The sequence below is a fragment of the Dreissena polymorpha genome, chromosome 1 (assembly GCF_020536995.1).
Source record: "Dreissena polymorpha isolate Duluth1 chromosome 1, UMN_Dpol_1.0, whole genome shotgun sequence".
Classification (NCBI taxonomy): domain Eukaryota; kingdom Metazoa; phylum Mollusca; class Bivalvia; order Myida; family Dreissenidae; genus Dreissena; species Dreissena polymorpha.
Window position 1 is genome coordinate 103,014,438 of NC_068355.1, and position 20,932 is coordinate 103,035,369.

General features: G+C 35.0%; 1 protein-coding gene across 5 annotated transcripts in view; it reads left to right on the forward strand.

Moving 5' to 3' along the window:
* LOC127865156 (protein mono-ADP-ribosyltransferase PARP14-like) overlaps positions 1–20,932 on the forward strand; it is a 245,098-nt gene that overhangs the window by 37,398 nt on the left and 186,768 nt on the right. For 4 of the 5 annotated variants that reach the window (XM_052405047.1, XM_052405045.1, XM_052405049.1 and 1 more), the window contains exons 15-19: positions 45–143; positions 691–779; positions 926–1,162; positions 8,714–8,935; positions 17,627–17,729. In XM_052405047.1, coding sequence (XP_052261007.1) covers positions 45–143; positions 691–779; positions 926–1,162; positions 8,714–8,935; positions 17,627–17,729 — 750 coding nt within the window. Of the gene's footprint in view, positions 1–44; positions 144–690; positions 780–925; positions 1,163–8,713; positions 8,936–17,626; positions 17,730–18,809; positions 20,044–20,932 lie in introns of those variants that run through there. The other variant, XM_052405048.1, reaches the window with a different exon arrangement.

Consider the following 20,932-nt stretch of genomic DNA (forward strand, 5'->3'; position numbering starts at 1 on the left):
TTAGACAGCTACACATATTGCCATTATTTGTTTATCTTTTACAGCATTGAGTCTGCCTCCTGGATCAATTCAACCAATGGATAGTTCAGATGAAGAAAGTACTGACACATATTCTGCTGACCCAAGTAAAGGCACTTTTAAACGTAAGTGTACTATAACCAGTATCCAAATACATAGTTCTTTGTAAAACATCTATTATACACAAAATGGTATTTCTATCTGCCCTTTGGTAATTTAAAGATTGCATCTATTGATGCCAGTTTGCTGTTCTTGTCATACTGAGAGTATTTTGTCCACATTAATTCTATTTTTACCAGTCTTCTATTGTTTGTGCATGATTGAATAATTTCTGATGGGTTTCTTAATAGGCAATATCTTATACTGAACACTAGAGTTTTGTTAGCTTTTTCTTCACAAAATTCTCTTTATATCGTATAAACCTTGTTTTCCATGCATAAGAAAAAACAGTCTTTTTTAAGCACATTTAAAAAAATTGCAAAATTTTACATTTGCAATTTGACCTTACAATATTAGCAGAAGTCACATGATCATGTAAGAAAAGAATGTTAATAGCACATACTACTACTGGTATCTGGTTCTATCATATGAATGTAATGTACTGGTAGCTAGTGTCCAAGAGATAGTTAGTTATGGTGCATACTATTATAATGGTCATCTGGTATGTTGTAGCACGGCCTCAACAAATGAACAGGGCGTTGCCGGTCAAGCTTGGAAACATCACTGTTGCTGTTCAAAAAGCAGAAATTGCCAAACATAACGTATGCATTGATGTCATTATTTCTAGATTTTGTTTATAAAAATATCATCTTTTTGACTGCATATTTTAATAAACATAAACATCGTTTTAAAAGTAAATCCTGTTTGATACTTAATGCATAAAAAAGCCTTTAAAATATTTTTTTAGATACCTGTCATAGTCAACACCACGTCAAGAAATCTTGATCTAAACAATGGCGCTGTGTCTAAGACAATACTTAAGCAAGCTGGACCAGAAATACAGAATGAACTAAAACAGGCATATCCAAATGGAATTAGTGAGGGGCAGGTGGCTGTTACAAAAGGACATAAACTGAAGTGCACAAATGTTGTGCACGGGGCTGTTTCCAATTGGGATCCGAAACAACAAAAGAAAACTATTGACGTAAGGGTCATTTTATTATTTCAAAAATACACCACCAAATGGATTTAACATGTTATTTTAAAATGAAAACTGCGCAAATTAAATTAGAAAATGTACTCAAAATCTAATTATATTGAAGTATAACATTTATAATCAATATTGCTGGGATGTGAACATACTAGGTAGCCTAAGTAAATCAAAGACATGTTTCCTGGAAAATTACTATTTCCTGCTAGCAGGAGACTTTTGTCTTTACATAAAAAAATCTCCATGGCTTTTTGATAATTATTGTCATTTAAGTTAAAAACGGAGGGTTATTCAATGATGTTTACGATGATTATTCAGTTAAGCTTAAGCCTTAAATTCTTAGTGTACCTAGACAAATTGAAAGTAAAATTGCCTGCGTTAGCTGGGGGGCTTATGTTTACACGGGCTGAGGTAAGTTGAAACTGACTCTTATATTGGCATATTTTTGTGAATTTGTTAGTTAAAAGAGGACTGGTATTTTCATACGGTGAGCCACTTAATATAATATTTCTTTTAAATGATTACACCCATTTTGCTCTACGGTGTTCATGCTTACCTCAGTTCTTTTGTATCACAATTGTAGACGCCGGAATAAAATTGTTTATGGAACAGAAACCTTGTGTGATGTATACAGTTAAATATGACAATTTGTTGATTGGTATAATGTAACTTTGCAGTGCTATATCTTAGATACTACACAAGATGTCAACATAAAACTTCATGGGTAAATAGATATCTATGAGGAGAAGTGCCATGCACATGAACAATAACAATACATGTTCTAAAAAGAGTTATTCACCTTTGTTGTTTTTGTATGTTTTAACTTTTCAGGGCTATATCTCAGATACTAAACAAGATTTAAACATGAAACTTCATGGTGTATAGATATCAATTAGGAAAAGTGCCATGCACAAGAACCATAACCCTTCACTTTCTATAAAAGAGTTATTGTCCCCTACCAGTTTCACCGGAGGGGACGTATGGTTTTTGCTCTGTCTGTCACACTTTTCTGGATCCTGCGATAACTTTAAAAGTTATTCATATTTTTTCATGAAACTTGAAACATGGATAGATGGCAATATGGACATCATGCACTTCATTTCATTTTGTTCCTACATAAAAAACTCTGGTTGCTTTGGAAACAAATATAAAAATAAATATAAAAAATTCTGACAATGGTGGAATTTCCGACAATGGAAGAGCCGGTAGGGGACATATATTGCTTGGCAATAGTCTTGTTCCCCTTTGTTGTTTTAATATAATGTAACTTTTCAACGCTATATCCCAGAAACGATACAAGATTTCAACATGTCACTTCATCGATGTATAGATATTAATGTTATGCATAAATGCAATAAACAACAGGAATCCTACACTTTATTATGCTCCCCCTAATTTTTTTGGGGGGGAGCATATAGTCGCCCCTTCGTCTGTTGGTGCGTGTGTCAGTCCGTGCACAATTTTTGTCCGGGCTATTTTTCAGCAATTAATGACCGAAATTCAATTAAACTTTATGGGAAGCTTCACTACCAAGAGGAGATGTGCATATTATCAGCCGGTTCAGGTCGGATGATTTTTCACAGAGTTATGGCCCTATGAAATTTTCTATTTACTGTACATATAGTGCAATTCTTGTCCCCGCCAACTACTAGATGTTTCCTTTTATCTGAATATTTAGTGCAATATTGTGACAAAAAAAAACTTTGGGGAGCATCACCCTTCTCCGACGGTTTCTTGTTTTTAACAGTTATTGTCATGTCCATCCATCCACATGTCAGTCTGTCAATGCAAAGGCATCACAGGTCCAAATACGTTAGAAAAGGCACAGCCCTTTTCTTTTAGTTGTGCACCCATCAGTAAACACAATTTATATAGGGCAGGATATCAATTCAAGGAATTTGCTTGTTTCTTTTTAATATGCTTGCCAAAAAGAGGAAGCCTAATTGTCGCTTTTTCTGTCCGTCTTGTGTTTCCGTCCATCACACTTTTGTTTCCCCGAAAGAGGCCTGGCACTTATGATCTGAATGTGTTGAAATTTGGTTGTTGGCATCTCTAAAGAATCATCTTGCACAACCTTGTCAGGTTGTTCTGGTAAAATAATTTTTCAGGGAGTTATTCCCCTTTGATTATATATATATTTTTCATATGCACGCCAGATCTCAGACACGATTGATCAGAATTTTATGAAACTTCACAGTGTGGACATATGCGTTCTTGTCAGGTTGTTTTGGCCCGATGATTTTTCAGGGAGTAATTGCCCTTTGATAATTATTATGTTTATTTTTGTTTCTGCGCAAGATCTCATACGCTTATGATCAGAATATGATGAAAATTTGAAAGCAGCTTTACTGTAGTGTGGACATGTGCCTCCTTGTCAGGTTTTTCAATCCCAATGATCTGTAAGGAATGTATTGCCCTTTGATTATTGCTATGTTCATTTTTGTTCATTGCAAAACCCTTGACATTAATGATAAGAATCACACAGAAATGAACATAACGAGTTATGTTTATGTTTATAATTGTCATTATTTCATGGTTCTAGTCAACTTATTAAAGTAATGATCACCAAGAAAAAAAGAAATGAACATATACATTTTTATCTAGTTTTCTTCTTATTTAGGATTGTGTTGGAAGAACTGCATTTTTATTACATGCCATACCCTGTTTCCCATGTAATATAACCATTACATATTTTTTAGCTCACCTGATTGCTCAGGTGAGCTTTTGTGACCGGTCTTTGTCCGTCGTCCGTCCGTCCACATTTATTCGTAAACACTCTAAAGGCCACATTTATTGTCTTATCTTCATGAAACTTGGTCAGAAGCTTTGTCCCAATGTAATCTCGGTCGAGTTTGAAACTGGGTCGTGCTGGGTCAAAAACTAGGTCGAAAAAACTTGTAAACACTGTAGCAGTCACATTTCATGCCCAATCTTCATGTAACTTTGTCAAAATGTTTGTCTTAATGATATGTTTGTTGAGTTCAAAAGTGGTTCCGGTCCGTTGAAAAACATGGCCGCCAGTGGGCGGGGCAGTTTTCCGTATTTGGCTTTAGAGAAACCTTGTAAACACTCTAGAAGTCACAATTTTTGCCCAATCATCATTAAAGTTGGTCAAAACATTGGTTTTATTGATATCTCGGACGAGTTTGAAAATGATCCAGATCGGTGAAAAAACATGGCCGCCATTGGGCGGGGCATTTTTCTCTATATGTATATAATGAAAACATGTGAACACTCTAGAAGTCACATTTTTGGCCCAATTTTCATGAAATTTGGTCAGAACATTTGTTTCCTTGATATGAGAGTTGATTTCGAAATTGGTTTCGGTCAGTTGAATAACATGGCTGCCGGGGGGGGGGGGGGCAGTTTTCCTAATTTGGCTATAGAGAAACCTTGTAAACACTCTATATGTCACAATTTTTTAGCAATCATCATGAAAGTTGGAAAAAACATTGGTTTTATTGATTTCTCGGACGAGCTTGAAAATGGTCCAGATCGGTGAAAACACATGGCCGCCAGTGGGCGGGGCATTTTTCTCTATATGTATATAGTGAAAACATGTGAACACTCTAGAAGTCACATTTTTAGCCCAATTTTCATGAAATATGGTCAGAACATTTGTTTCCTTGATATGAGAGTTGAGTTTGAAAATGGTTCCGGTCAGTTGAATAACATGGCTGCCAGGGGGGGGGGGGGGGGGGGGGCAGTTTTCTTATATTTATATAGTAAAAAAAGCTTGTGAACACTCTAGAAGTCACATTTTTTACCAAATCATCATGACACTTGGTGAAAAGATTGGTTTTATATATATCACATAATTAATGCCATAATTATTGCCCTTAAGATTGTCCAAATTTTCATTATATTATACAAAATCCTTGTAAACACTAGAGGTCACAATTTTGTTTCAGATTTTATGAATCTTGGTCATAATATTTATTTTTGTAAGCAAAGTTTGATGTTTGGTAAGGAGGGTCTACTCAAAATATAGGTCACCAGGTCAAATCTTACAAAAACGAAATCACTCCATATGCCAGCGTTTTGGTTCAATAATGATGAAACTTGACCAGGATGTTTGTCTGGACAATATCTAGGTCAAGTTTGACGTTTGGTAAAGATTGAATGAACCGACTCCAATCAGGTGAGCAAAGTAGGGCCATCTTGGCCCTCTTGTTTATATTACACATGTGTAATACAACATTTTAAAGCGTTTTCATTGGCTTAGTTTATTTACCAATAGCATTTTGTTATTTTGCTGAAATGACGTTGCAACGTCAAATGACGTAACGAAATGTAAACAATTTCGGGATTTATCATTATGTTTGCGTAAATATTTATCTAATTTGCTCATTTAAAAGCATGTGATAAAAAAGATCTGACACTCGTTGTCATATCATACCATATTTTATGAAACTCGTCCAGGAAATTCATTAGTAAGATCGTCAAAGGCTCGCTTACTAACAAAATTCCTGAACTCGTTTAATAAAATATGGTATGATATGACAACTCGTGCCAGATCCTATATATATGTAATCTTTATGTAAACGTTAATATTGAAATAAGTTAACAAGTTAATATTTGATTTTGATTGCCAAACAATCATGACAAATTTATATGGTCATTGCAACCTCTATTGATTTGTATTCATACTTGTACAAGGTAAAAGAAAACAGCCGTGAAAGTTATTACCAGTCATTTAATATAAATATACACTATATTGTGGTTTTCAATATTTAATATAAGGATATGTTCCAAACAAATGCAATCAATGCAATTAGAAATGGATCTTTTAAATTTACTCTTTATCAAGTGTATATTAAAAATAAAGTATGAATAAAATACTTATGATATTCTTTGCTTTGTGATGTAGTCACTTCAAAGATGGGTTATTATAGAGTGATTAAGTTAGGAAATAAAATTAATGACAATAAATATATTTACATAAATATTCAAAAGAAAAAAGTAAATAGGTAATGTTTTTTTATTGGTAAATAATTAAATTTTGATAATAACAAAACTTACGTCTGGTAATTTTATCAGTCCAGTTTATATCAAGAATTCTCAAAGTTTCTATAGTCCTTGCCCATCAATTGATTGAGAAGAGTGGCTTCATGCATTCTAAAATTTCCGGGCTCTCTGCTTTGGTATTTTTTCCAACTATTGTATTCATTTACTTCCTTGTTTTGTGAAAAAGTGAGAAACTTTTGTTGTTGAAAAAGAGATCGGCGACAACAGCATAAAATCGATACATTTATGTAGACACAACAGTTTGGACACATGCCGGAAGCCTAAACCTTGCATGTTATGCACTTTTCTATTAATTAACTTTTCTCTATGTGAAATATTACGCATTATTATCACTACACATCAGTCAGTTAACTTGGGCCGCTATTTTGCGAGCACTTTTCAACATCATATTACTAAATATAGTAATATTTCTGACTGAATGTGTCAAGTTTAAGAATTATTAAGAAACAAAAAACTATGAGGTCGCCGTGGCATAGTGAATACGGTGTCCACCTAGTGATAGGGAGGTCACGGGTTCAATCCCCACTGTGCGAGCGTTCTTTAGATCTCCCCAATAGACACCCAGGAGACGGACTAGAAAGTGTTTCAAATAAGCCATAGGCTTTCTATGCAATCAAGCTTAAATAAATAGGTTTAAAAAAATCAAAAACACATTTTACTAAGTATTTAAAGGTTAATCTTACCGAATACGGGCTCAGGTTTGTTAAAATCATGCCTCTGATATAAAAATTTTCCCACCCAAAGGGTAACTTATTTCAGTTACGGCCAAACCTTCAAAAATATTTTCTTCCTTAACGCTTTGAGATATTAACCTAATTTTTGTAATGTGAGTCTACTTGCATGAGTTACAGATCAAGTTTTAGTTTGGTTCCAGTAAATTGATTTTTGGCAAAGTTACAGGCATTGAACTTAGCAATTTTCTCTACAATTACAATTTTTTCGGACTTTTGCTAGATATGGAGATATTTACCATTTACCGGATTTTGGAGTGTTAGTACATGACTCACAGATCAAGTTTAGGTTTTGTTCAGGTTCATTGATTTTTGATGAAGTTACGGGCCATGGATTTATGAATTTTCTTAACAGTAATAATGTTCTTACATTTTTGTCTGAAACGCTTTCAGATACTGACGTTATTTTAGGTGTGTGAGTCTACCTACATGATCAACAGATCAAGTTTTCATCTGGAGGTTTCTTGACTTTTTTGCTATACACTTGCAGATAATTACCTGTTTTTGGTTTGTGAGTCTATTTACATGACTCACAGATAAAGTTTGAGTTTCGTTTAGGTCCATTGATTTTTGACAAAGTTACGGGCCTTGGTCTTGGGAATTTTCTTAAAAGTAATATACTGTAATAGTTTATTTTTTTCCAATTTTTTTTTCAGACACTGACCTTATTTTTGATATGTGAGTCTACCTTCATGACCAATAGAGCAAGTTCTAGTTTTATTATGGTTCATTGATCGTTTGCAAAGTTATGTGCCTTGCATTTAACACTTTTCTAAAAAATAACTGTTTCCTGGATTTTTTTTGGCAAAAGCTTTCAGATATTTTCTGGATTTTTGGTGTGTGAGTCCTTCTGCATGACTTTCAGATCAAGGTTGAAGTTTTTCACATATGTTGAGTTTTGAGACTAAAGTGGAATGAGGGGACAACTAGCTATATGGACACATATCTTGTTGTCAGTGTATGGCAGTTTGGTTATTAATATTCCAACTTTCAATGAAGACTTATTTCCTGGTTAAGACACTAGAATTATCAGACTACCTGCATTATAATAATACAAAATAAAAGAAACCTGCAAACATGAGGACAAATACCCTCATAAACCCATTCCCTGTAATAAACATGAAACCTGCACACATGAGGACAAAAAAACACACAATATAAACCAATTATCAATATAGCCAGTCAAGATGTTTTAAGTGTCAAAATTATGTCCGCATTTGAAAAAAAGTATCAGCTTTCTGATTTGATATCAAAATAATGCTATACAGATGAGACAAATGTGAAGTCCTGACCATCATGCCTTCTTATCACCACATCACCACATAATTACCAGTTTTAAAGATAATTAGAAAACCTCGAACTTTAAAAAAAGTGTTTTTAAGACACATATGAAGCACAAGAACCGCCTTCGATGAGAACTTTGAGCCAATAATTACAAAATAATGAATGAAGGTGAAGTTGAATCAAGTCTTTTCTATAGATTTCATTCATCTCAATGTTTGTTTAGGATATAATTGATTGTATTGCAAGGTTTTTATTTAAAAGCAAAACAATGAAAAGAATACCTAAAACATACAAGCTGGACATGGGAATGATCACATCCATTACTATTGTATTCAATCATATAGTAAAAGAGACTAATTAAATTGATTACTTACGAGTGAGTTGGAAAAGTTTGTCATTTTCACAAAAAATATAAATAAACATATTAATGTAAGTATTTATTAAAAGGCTACTTATAATTTAGTTATATGTAACAAATACTTATTAATTATATTTTCAAAAGGAGCTGAAAAGCTTTGTCAACCTTTGTATGGAGGAGACACAAAAGCGTAATCACAGCGGAATAGCGTTCCCTGCTATCGGCACAGGCAATCTTGGCTACCCAAAGGAGGTTGTGGCTAGAGAAATGTTAACAGCCATCTCAGAATTTGCAACCAAGCATCCGCAATCGTGCATACAAAATGTGGATTTTATACTATATCCACAAGATGAAGGGACTATTAAGGTATTTATGCTCTGCTTTTTAGCTTACCAGAGCAAAGGCTGTCTGGTTAGTGCATAGGTTGGTACACTAGGTTCTCACCTAGGCAATTAACCAGGGTTCAATTCTCGTTCCCGGGCTATGTGAGTTTTGTTGGTGGTCACCTTACCGGACTTGTGGGTTTCCTCCAGGTACTCCGGCTTTCCCGCACAACACATGACCACACCAAAAAGTAGTTTCAGTAAATAACAAATAGCTGGAAATACACTGCAACGCCGATATATCGCGGTTGGTGGGGTCCAAAGATCGCGAGCGCGATATATCCGGCGCGCGATATAACTCTAGAAATGTCTAACTTAATTATATTGCGGTGAATCTTGTCAAATTTCCCCAATGTTTTCATTTTATATACAGCGCTGCTACATATTTGTATTGTAATAATTGCAAACCAATTCTACAATAAACGATTTCATTACTACATAAGTATCTGTGTATTTATCATAAAACCAAAATGTAAATTATGTTTTTTATTTTCATGTACAATCTCTCGCGAATCAGCTAAAATAAAAAATTCTTGCTGTAAAAAACGTATAAAATACTTTGTGCATAGCTTCGAATTTGCCCTTAGCGTAACGGTAACGATACCGCGTGTTTGAATTATATTTTATTAAGGGGAAATGTCAATGCCACATAATTCGCGAGATACCGCGGTACTTTTGTTGAAATTTACAACGAAACTTTTAACGGAAATTAAATTATCGCAATGTTGTACCGGCTACGAAATTTTTATTTACAAATAAATACACCCACGCCAATTTTCGCGGGCTTTTTATCAGGACAAAGAAATTCATGACCAGTACCGAAATTTAACGATTTATATACCAGTAAACTGCCATTATTACATTTGCAATGACACTAATTGAATATTTCCTAAGTGTTAAAAACAACCCCAGCCTTGGGTAAACAACATTGTCACTAATCGACTGTTCTTCACGCTTCACTTTGTGCCATAGTAAGCCGCGAAATATTGGGTGTTAATACTAGCTAGAACCGGTTTTTTGCTTAAGTTAGCGAATTCTCAAATTAAAACATGTCATTTAGTGATCATGCTTGTCGGATTTTTGGGAGCCATAGCCAAAGCGCGATATATTGCACAGCGCGATATAACGGTCCGCGATATATCGGCGTTGCATTGTAACAGCTATATTTCAAAATTTGTCCCAACTTTTGAGAGTCAAAGAGATTAGTTGGTAGAAATGGTGGTATACAGTCCGGGTCCTCACATCACTCAGCCGCAGGGGCTGAAGGACCTCATAAATTAAAAACACACAAACACACATGTACCAGAGATCACCTTTTGTCTGTCTTACCTCATGCGTTGGCCAACATGATTTGTCCATAATCCGTTGTCGACATTTATCTTGTCAAGATTCTAGAGGCCACATGTATTTCAGAATCTTACTGAAACTTGGTTGAAACATTTGTCTGAATGATCCTGGCTGAGTTTGGGTCTTGTTTCATTTGGTAAAATAACTAGGTCACAAGGTCACATTTAAGAAAAAGCATGTGAAAACTAGACATCACACTTTCTTAAAATCATCATTTTGAAACTTAGTGAGAACATTATTTTATTCCAATGATTTCTCAACGAAGTTCAAAAATGATTCCAGTCATTTGAAAAACGTTTCCTCATGGGGGCTGGGAAGTTTTCTTCATATTGCTATAGTGATATCTTGTGAACACACTAAAATCCACACCTTTTGGCCAATCATCATTAAACACACTCAGTAACATTTGTTCTTATGATGTCTATGCCTCAGGAGGGGTGGGGGGGCAGGGGGGGAGTTGTCCTTATATGGCTATAGTGAAACCTTATGAACAATCACTAAGTCACATTTTTGTTGAATAATCACAAAACTTGCACAGAACATATTATCCCCCGCCACAACCAAATGGATTTAGATTTGGGGTTGTTTCTCTGTCAGTCTGTCTGTAACAAACTTTTCAGGGCTATATCTCAGAAATTATATAAGATATCAACATGAAACTTCATTTTTGTTTAGATCTTCATGAGTGTTTAGATATCAATGAGGAGAAGTGACATGCGTAACAAAAACCATAACCCTACACTTTCTTAAATAAGAGATATTGCCCTTTGTTGTTTTTGAATGATGTGATTTTCAGATCTATATGTATGTATATCTATATCTTTGCATGATATAACTATTCAGGTCTATATCTCAGATACAATACAAGATTTCAGCATCAAACTTAATTGGTGTATTTATATCAAGGAGTAGAAGTGCAGTGCACAAGAATAATAACCCTACACTTTCTTAAATAAGAGTTATTCCTGTTTGTTGTTTTTGTATGATGTAACTTCAGAGCTTTATCTCAGGTATGAAAAAGATTTCAACATGAAACTTCATGGTTGTATAGATATTCACTAGCAGAAGTGCCATACACTGGAACTTAAACCCTACTTTTAATGCCCCCGGTAGGGTGGCATATAGCAGTTGAACTGTCCGTCAGTCAGTGTGTCAGTATGTGTGTATGTCAGTCTGTCCGTCCGTCCGAAAAAAAAACTTTTAACGTTGGCCATAACTTTTGCATTAATGAAGATAGAAACTTGATATTTGGCATGCATGCGTATCTCATGGAGCTGAACATTTTGAGTGGTGAAAGGTGAAGGTCATCCTTCAAGGTCAAATGTCAAATATATGGCGTCTGTCTGTCCGAAAACTTGAACATTGGCCATAACTTTTTCAATATTGAAGATAGCAACTTGATATTTGGCATGCATGTGCATCTCATGGAGCTGAACATTTTGAGTGGTGAAAGATGAAGGTCAAGGTCATCCTTCAAGGTCATATGTCAAAGGTCAAATTTTGCAATATTGAAGATAGCAACTTGATATTTAGCATGCATGCGTATCTCAGGGAGCTGAACATTTTGAATGGTTAAAGATGAAGGTCAAGGTCATCCTTCAAGGTCATATGTCAAATATATGGCGTTTGTCCGTCCGAAAACTTTAACATTGGCCATAACTTTTTATGTCCCCCACTATAGTAGTGGGGGACATATTTTTTTTGCCCTGTTTGTTGGTTGGTCTGTTGGTCTGTTGGTTGGTCTGTTGGTTGGTCTGTTGGTTGGTCTGTTTGCGCAAACTTTAACATTTTTGCAATAACTTTTGCTATATTGAATATAGCAACTTGATATTTGGCATGCATGTGTATCTCATGGAGCTGCACATTTTGAGTGGTGAAAGGTCAAGGTCATTCTTTAAGGTCAGAGGTCAAATATATGTGGCCAAAATCGCTCATTTTATGAATACTTTTGCAATATTGAAGATAGCAACTTGATATTTGGCATGCATGTGTATCTCATGGAGCTGCACATTTTGAGTGGTGAAAGGTCAAGGTCAAGGTCATCCTTCAAGGTCAGAGGTCAAATATATGTGGCCCAAATCACTTATTTTATAAATACTTTTGCAATATTGAAGATAGCAACTTGATATTTGGCGTGCATGTGCATCTCATGGAGCTGCACATTTTGAGTGGCGAAAGGTCAATGTCAAGGTCATCCTTCAAGGTCAGAGGTCAAATATATGTGGCCCAAATTGCTTATTTTATGAATACTTTTGCAATATTGAAGATAGCAACTTGATATTTGGCATGCATGTGTATTTCATGGAGCTGCACATTTTGAGTGGTGAAAGGTCAAGGTCATCCTTCACAAGGTCAAGGTCATCCTTCAAGGTCAAACGTCATATAGGGGGACATTGTGTTTCACAAACGCATCTTGTTCAATATTGAAGATAGCAACTTGATATTTGGCATGCATGTGCATCTCATGAAGCTGCACATTTTGAGTGGTGAAAGTTGAAGGTCAAGGTCATCCTTCAAGGTCAAGGTCAAAGGTCACATTTTGCAATATTGAAGATAGCAACTTGATATTTGGCATGCATGTGTATCTCACGGAGCTGGACATTTTGAATGGTGAAAGATGAAGGTTAAGGTCATCCTTCAAGGTCAAATGTCAAATATATGGCGTCTGTCCGTCCGAAAACTTTAACATTGGCCATAACTTTTTCAATATTGAAGATAGCAACTTGATATTTGGCATGCATGTGCATCTCATGAAGCTGCACATTTTGAGTGGTGAAAGGTGAAGGTCAAGGTCATCCTTCAATGTCAAGGTCAAAGGTCAAATTTTGCAATATTGAAGATAGCAACTTGATTTTTGGCATGCATGTGCATCTCATGGAGCTGCACATTTTGAGTGGTAAAAGGTCAAGGTCATCCTTCAAAGTCAAGGTCAAAGGTCAAATTTTGCAATATTGAAGATAGCAACTCAATATTTAACATTCATGCATATCTCGTGGAGCTGCACATTTTGAGTGGTGAAAGGTCAAGGTCATCCTTCGAGGTCAAAGGTCAAATTTTGCAATATTGAAGATAGCAACTCCATATTTGGCATGCACGCGTATCTCATGGAGCTGCACATTTTGAAAGGTGAAATGTCAAGGTCAAGGTCATTCTTTAAGGTCAAAGGTCAAATATATGGCTTCAGAGCAGTGCAGTAGGGGGCATTGTGTTTCATGAACACAGCTCTTGTTCATAAATAAGAGTTATGTCCCTTTGATGAAACAACTTTTCAGGGCTTTACCTCACATATGATATAAGAGATAAGTGTCATGCCTAAGATCCATAACCCTAAACTTTCTTAAATAAGATTTATTGCCCTTTGTTAGTATTTTACCATACATAAAGGGTTTACCCCATCCAAAGATAAAATTTGTTTGACAGAGGATATAAATTCAACGAATTTGCTGGTTTTGAAATTATATCTTTGCTAATTATAAAAACGGTTCAGGTATATTACAAAACATGGTGGGTTTGGCAATTGCCCTTATATGGCTATAGTAAAAACTCATGAACACTCCATGATTCAATTTATTTGCCCAATCATCAATTAAAATTGCTTAAAATATTAGTTCTCATTATAATTTGGCTTTAGTGAAATCTTGTGAAATCTATTTTAAGTCACATTTTTCTCAATGCTGATTAAACTTGCCCTTAACAATATTTCAGCCAAGTCCTCTAACCATCACAAAGTCTTCTATTAACTTTTCAGTTTGTTCGGTCTCAGGTGAGCAACAAAGGACCTTTGCCCTCTTGTTCATTTAAAGTGTTCTAAAAGTCTTATCTTAAACAAGTTCTAGACTTTTATGCCCCCGGTAGGATGGCATATAGCATTTGAACTGTCTTTCAGCCGTCCGTCTGTCCGTCCGTCCGGAAACTTTAACATTGGCCATAACTTTTGGAATATTGGAGATAGCAACTTGATATTTGGCATGCATGTGTATCTCGTGGAGCTGCACATTTTGAGTGGTGAAATGTCAAGGCCATCCTTCAAGTTCAAAGGTCAAAAAAACAAATCCAAGGGAAGTAACAAGCTTTAAAGGGAGATACCGGTATTCTTATTATCATTTGGCAGGTACAGATCATTTTTACAAGGGAAGCAATATTTTTTAAAGGGATAAAAATAAATACTGTGAAACCATTATTATTCGTCAGACATTAATTTTCGTCTTTTTCGTCCTTCGACTGATGGACGAATTCAAGATCCTAACGAACAATCATGTCCCATATTTGAAACAAATAAGACTGAATAGCCGTAGGCATGAGGCATTTAAATCCAGCGTAATCCACGCAAATACACAGGGCTCGAAAGTAACACTCGCACACTCGCAAAATGCGAGTAAAAAAGATTGCAAGGTAAGTTATAAGCCACGAGTATTTTTTGCAAGTAAAGAAATAGTGAAAAAAAAAACGAGTTATATTGCTAAATGCGTTCGACGGCATGAACGCTAAACCGTAGGTCAATTTTTTTAACGTCCGAATACCCATATGCGGAAGCGCGCACCTTGTTTGTAGACTGGTATACTAGTACAGATACCCGGATGGTATTGATACAAAGAACATGAAACAGTCGACTATTCACGCTCAAGTTAAATCTGGTTTTGACACAAAGGGGTGTACATTATACAGTGTACTGACAACTGACATTTCCTGTAAAACGCGAATGCAATAAGGCTGTATCGAATGCATCAACTTCGTTTAGGAAGAATAGTGTTGATTAGCTCTAATTGTTAACAACTTTATTACCCATTGTGTGTATTGTGTTTTTCAGGGGTGTTGCAGATTATACAGCCAACACGCAGCGAATCCGGATTTAAATACAATACTTTTAAAAATATAAGGGACAGTTACTATCACTTGTAATAACAGACTTGTTAATTGGCATATGCCAAACAAGGCCCACCTCCTGCAAGTGACTACCAAGTGTCACCCCTCTTTCCCCAGCACGAATTTTTTGCAACCGCGTATTACATGTATTACAAACATTACAAACAAATCGGACGCTTTTTTTTCAAAACCAGAAATGGACGAATTTAAGTGCTGACGAAATAGTCATTTTTTTAAAAAGGACGAAATTTCGTGCTGACGAAAATAAATGGTTTCACAGTAAATCAAAGCAGTGCAGTAGGGGGCATTGTGTTTCTGACAAATACATCTCTTGTTGTAATGATAATATAGGACACAATATTATAATATGTGTGTTTTTAGCTCACCTGAGCACAACATGCTCATGGTGAGCTTTTGTGATCGCCTTTTGTCCATCCATCGTGCGTTGTGCATCATGCGTTGTGCGGCGTCAACATTTGCCTTGTTAACTCTCTAGAGGCCACATTTATTGTCCAATCTTCATGAAATTTGGTCAGAAGATTGGTCTCAATGATATCTTGGATGAGTTCGTAAATGGTTATGTTTGCTTGAAAAACACGGCTGCCAAGGGGCGGGGCATTTTTCCTTATATGGCTATATATGGCTATAGTAAAATCTTGTTAACACTCTAGAGACCACATTTATTGTCCAATCTTCATGAAACTTGGTCAGAAGATTTATCCCCATAATATCTTGGACGAGTTCGAAAGTGATGCCAGTTGGTTGAAAAACATGGCCGCCATTTCCTTATATGGCTATATATGGCTAAATTAAAACCTTGTTAACACTTTAGAGGCCACATTTATTTTCCGATCTTCATGAAACTTGGTCAGAAGATTTGTCCCAATGATATCTTGTATGAATTTCGAAAATGGTTTTGGTTGCTTTAAAAACATGGCCACCAGGGGGCGGGTCATTTTTCCTTATATGGCTATATATGGCTTTTGCAAAACCTTGTTAACACTCTAGAGGCCACATTTATTGTCCAATCTTCATGAAATATGTTCAGAAGATTTGTCTCATTGATATCTTGGATGAGTTCGAAAATGGTAACGTTTGCTTGAAAACATGGCTGCCAAGGGGCGGGGCATTTTTCCTTATATGGCTATAGTAAAATCTTGTTAACACTCTAGTTCCTTATATAGCTTTAGTAAAACCTTGTTAACACTCTAGAAGCCACATTTATTTTTCGATCATCATGAAACCTGGTCAGAAGATTTGTCCCAATGATATCTTGGACATGTTCGAAAATGGTTCCAGTTGTTTGAAAAACATGGCCACCAGGGGGCGGGGCATTTTTAGCTCGACTATTATATATGAAATATATATAGTGGAGCTATCCTACTCACCCCGGCGTTAGCGTTAGCGTTTACGTAAGCGTAAGCGTGCAAATGTTAAAGTTTGCGTACTACCCCAAATATTTCCCATGTTCTTTGACGTATTGCTTTTATATTTTGTATACTTCTTTACCAACATGACCCCAATCTATAAACAAGAGCAGACAACTGTATCAAGCATTTTGACAGAATTATTGCCCCTTTTATACTTAGAATATGCATATTATTGATAAATCTATGTTAAAGTTTGCGTACCACCTCAAATATTTTCTATGTCCTTTGAATATTACTTTCATATTTTGCATTCTTCTTTACCAACATGATTCCAATCTATAAACAAGAGCAGACAACTGTATCAAGCATTTTGACAGAATTATGGCCCCTTTTATACTTAGATAATTGAACATTTTGCTTAAATAATTGAACATTTTGCTTAAATTGCCATAACTTCTTTATTTATGATCACATTTGATTCATACTTTGACAAAACAACACTTACCTGACATACCACAATGCACTCCACCCAAACCATCCCCCATGCCCCACCCCAGAATCCCCCCCACTAAAAAAATTAAAATATTTTCCTTATTTTTGAAAGATCACACACCCACATTATTCATTATACCCCCCCCCCCCCTCTCCATGATGGCTTATGTTATGCTGTCAAGCACTCGAATAAGCGAGCGCGCTGTCCTCTGACAGCTCTTGTTCCTTATATGTCTTCATGAATCTTCATGAAACTTTGTCAGAATATTTGTTTAAATGATATCTTGGATGTGTATGAAAATGGTTCTGGTCTGTTGAAAAACGCGGCTGCCAGGGTGTTCACTAGTGATGAAAGTTTGTAAGAACATTTGTTCTAATGACATTTAGGGCTTCAAAGAACAGGTCAGTTCCTTTGAATCTCAGATGAGCGACTTTGGGCCTTTTAGGCCCTCTTGTTTCTACTTTTATTACTTTCCATTGTAGGTTTTTATTATATTTTTTTCATTTTAGACATTTGAAAGAACTTTTTTTGTGTGTGTTTTTTTTCACAACTGCAAGTCTTTTGTTAGCATTTTTATTGATACATTTCTTTTAATTTTTAGGCATTTGAAAGCGAGATTACTCAATGGGCAAAGGCTGGTGGAAAAGGTCGTGCACGCGGGGACTACGATCACTATCAAAATTTGCGTTCTAAGAGCGGTGAAGGTAATTGGGGTTGCTATTAAGAAATTATCAATTTCGGATGCACAGGATGTTAAAAGGAATGGGTATAATTAAGTGTATCTCCTTTTATTTTATCATTTAAAAAATATTTACTGTACAACTATTATGTGGTGAAGATTACATTACCAAAGTAGTCATTTTGCACAGAAGCACATCCATGTCAGCATAAAGACACATTATCTATCTACTGAATGCTTCAATAAAAAAAGCACCCAACATTTTGTATGAGTAATATTAATTTAATTTCACAACTGCAACCAAATGAAAGTACTTGGGACTCATTTAGTTTTTTCTACATATTGCAAGATAATGATGCTGTTCTAAATGTGTGTTTGAATAGTGATGTGTGAAAATTATGGTATAAACTTATGTTGAGCATCTAAAATTGAATAAAAATATTGTGTTTGTTTTTTTAGAAATATTCTTATGATAAAAATTAATTTGTATTTATTTACATTTATATGGTTGTAAGCATTATTAAATGTTGTATGTTGGCATATGTTTTTGGCATGTGATTTACCTGTGCATATTTATGAATTGTTGATAAAGGCAGTTTACAGCTGATATGTAAATGAAACTCACTAAATTAAACATATAAATACTTCTTGACAAACAACTGTAATACATGAAAGAGTGAAAATATGCCTCAAATAATCAAAACGTTACTTGGCCACACTTAAGCCCTGCTTTACTAAGCCACTTAGGAAATTGTTAGACTAAGAAAATATTTTTAATACAGAAAAATATTTCTAACCTTTATAACTTAAAGCAAATAAGTATTAATTGTAAAATATTTAATGATTAAATTGACAATTGTAAGTGTGTTTAATAATTTAAAACTGTATTTGTTTGTCAATAATGGTGTCAGCATCATTATAAAACAATGCTCTGGTAAATATATTGATTGATAAAGCTTATCAGTCATAATATGAAATAGGAATCATTATCGGAACACCAGTACATTTCTACCAAAAAAATTATTTTAAAACAATCCAGCTAAATTAATGCATAAAGTATAGTTTTTTTTCCAAATTCTATATACATTTCCTCATTTTTTGGTAGAACTGTACTGGCGTGACGAAGAAGACACCTCGCAATACGGAATTCTTACACCGAAATCCGATCAAGAAATGTATATTACCAAGCGGATAGGCCTCGACAAAATAAATGACCTCAAATACTGGCTGGAGGACGTAGAAATTGACATGGCTTCAAAGCTTATTGCAAAAACATATCGTAATATAAATGGATTACAAAACGTCTGTGTTGTGATGGCAGGTCAAGTGCGCATATCTGGGAATCCCATGATACAGATTTTACATTCACACACGCAGCATTGGGTGACGGCTACAACTATAGGTTGTCCATTAGGCTCAGTTAAGATCTATGACAGTATGTACAAGGAACCAGATGAAGCTTGCATTAACAGTATAAAGATTCTTATGGGTCGGGATTTGGATGATACAATAGATGTTGTGGTACCAAAATTTCAGAGACAAAGAAAAAAATCAGACTGTGGGTTGTTTGCTGTTGCTGCCGCTTTTGCGTTAGCATCGGGTCAAAACCCGTCAAACATGGCATTTGATGATTTTCAAATGCGAAAGCATCTGTACACATGTTTAATGAAGCAGGTGATAAGTGATTTTCCACAATACAGGGGAAAAGTAGGATATAAACAAGAAAGTGTACATGTGTATTAATAGTATTGAATATAGCACAATCATTTTAACCTGTATTTGAGGCATTAATTTGTACACAATTTATCTGAAATTGTTCATATTATATTATTCATTTAAGCGTGTCTGTGTGATTTTAGACTTTCACTTTATTCAGATCATGAACAACCAATCAAGCAATTTTATTTTTTGTTTGAGGCCATATTCAACAACTTTTTTTCAAACAAAACATCTAACATGCAGCTCATTGCAATGAGTTAAAGCTTGCTTGAACATTGTCTTAATAAAAATTTATACTTGTGACTTTATATATACTGTAACAGTTTATTCTTCTGAGATATGATGTGATTTAACAAAGCAATAAAAATATCAGTTAAATATTACGTTTTGTTTCAACAAAACATAAGCAAGATGATATCACAATTTCTATATAAAATGAATGCAGGCTTACAACTAATAGCATAAATATATATTTAAAATGCATAGGTATTTAAAGATGCTTGTTGTTGGTATTTATTTTTGTATGCAATGTATATGTTATATAATGGATCTGTCATAAGTTGTCATTTTAAACAAGTTCTGGATTTTGCTAGCAAGAATTCCTGTAGAGAGTTCATTGAAATTAGATTCTTATGCAACTTTTTCAGAATTAATTTGCTGATTATGAAAATGGTGAATGTCCATCAAAAAGCATGGAATTGGGATTTGTTATGGCTTAAAAAAAAGCATGTCAGAACAGAAGTCACATTTTTTTCCTAACTTGATGGCACTTACTGAGTTTGTTTAAAGATATATCAACTGAGTTCAAAAAGGGTTTGATTTTGAAACATTTCAATCAATGTGTGGTGCAGTTTTCCTTTTATGGTCAATTTGAAACTGTGTTGACACTACAGAAGTCACAAATTCACCCACTCCTTATAAAACATACTTACTCAAAACACAACATTTGTTTTTATGAAAAGCCAATTCCCCTTTCCTGCCAAGGTATGAGACAGTTGCTATTATAATATTTACGTAACATATTTAGAGCGCCGCACATTTCTGGAAGGATAAAGAAATGTAATCAATTGTATACAGTATTCCTAAATGATGGAAAAATACTGATATATTTATTCCAAAATGACCATCTAAGAGTCATCTTGGGTGCAAAATTTAACTTGTTATGCCCCCGGATCGAATGATCAGGGGTATATTGTTTTTGGCCTGTCTGTCTGTCTGTCTGTCCCAAAACTTTAATCTTGGTCATAACTTTTGCAATATTGAAGATAGCAACTTGATATTTGGCATCCATGTGTATCTTATGCAGCTGCACATTTTTTGTGGTGAAAGGTCAAGGTCATCCTTCAAGGTCAAAGGTCAAATATATGGCTTCAAAGCCGCGCAGTAGGGGGCATTGTGTTTTACAAACACAGCTCTTGTTTATTAGCTTGGTCAGAATATTAGTTCCAATGTCATGGCACAGATCAAATTTGGGTTATATGGGGTAAAACATTAAGTAAAACGTTGTAT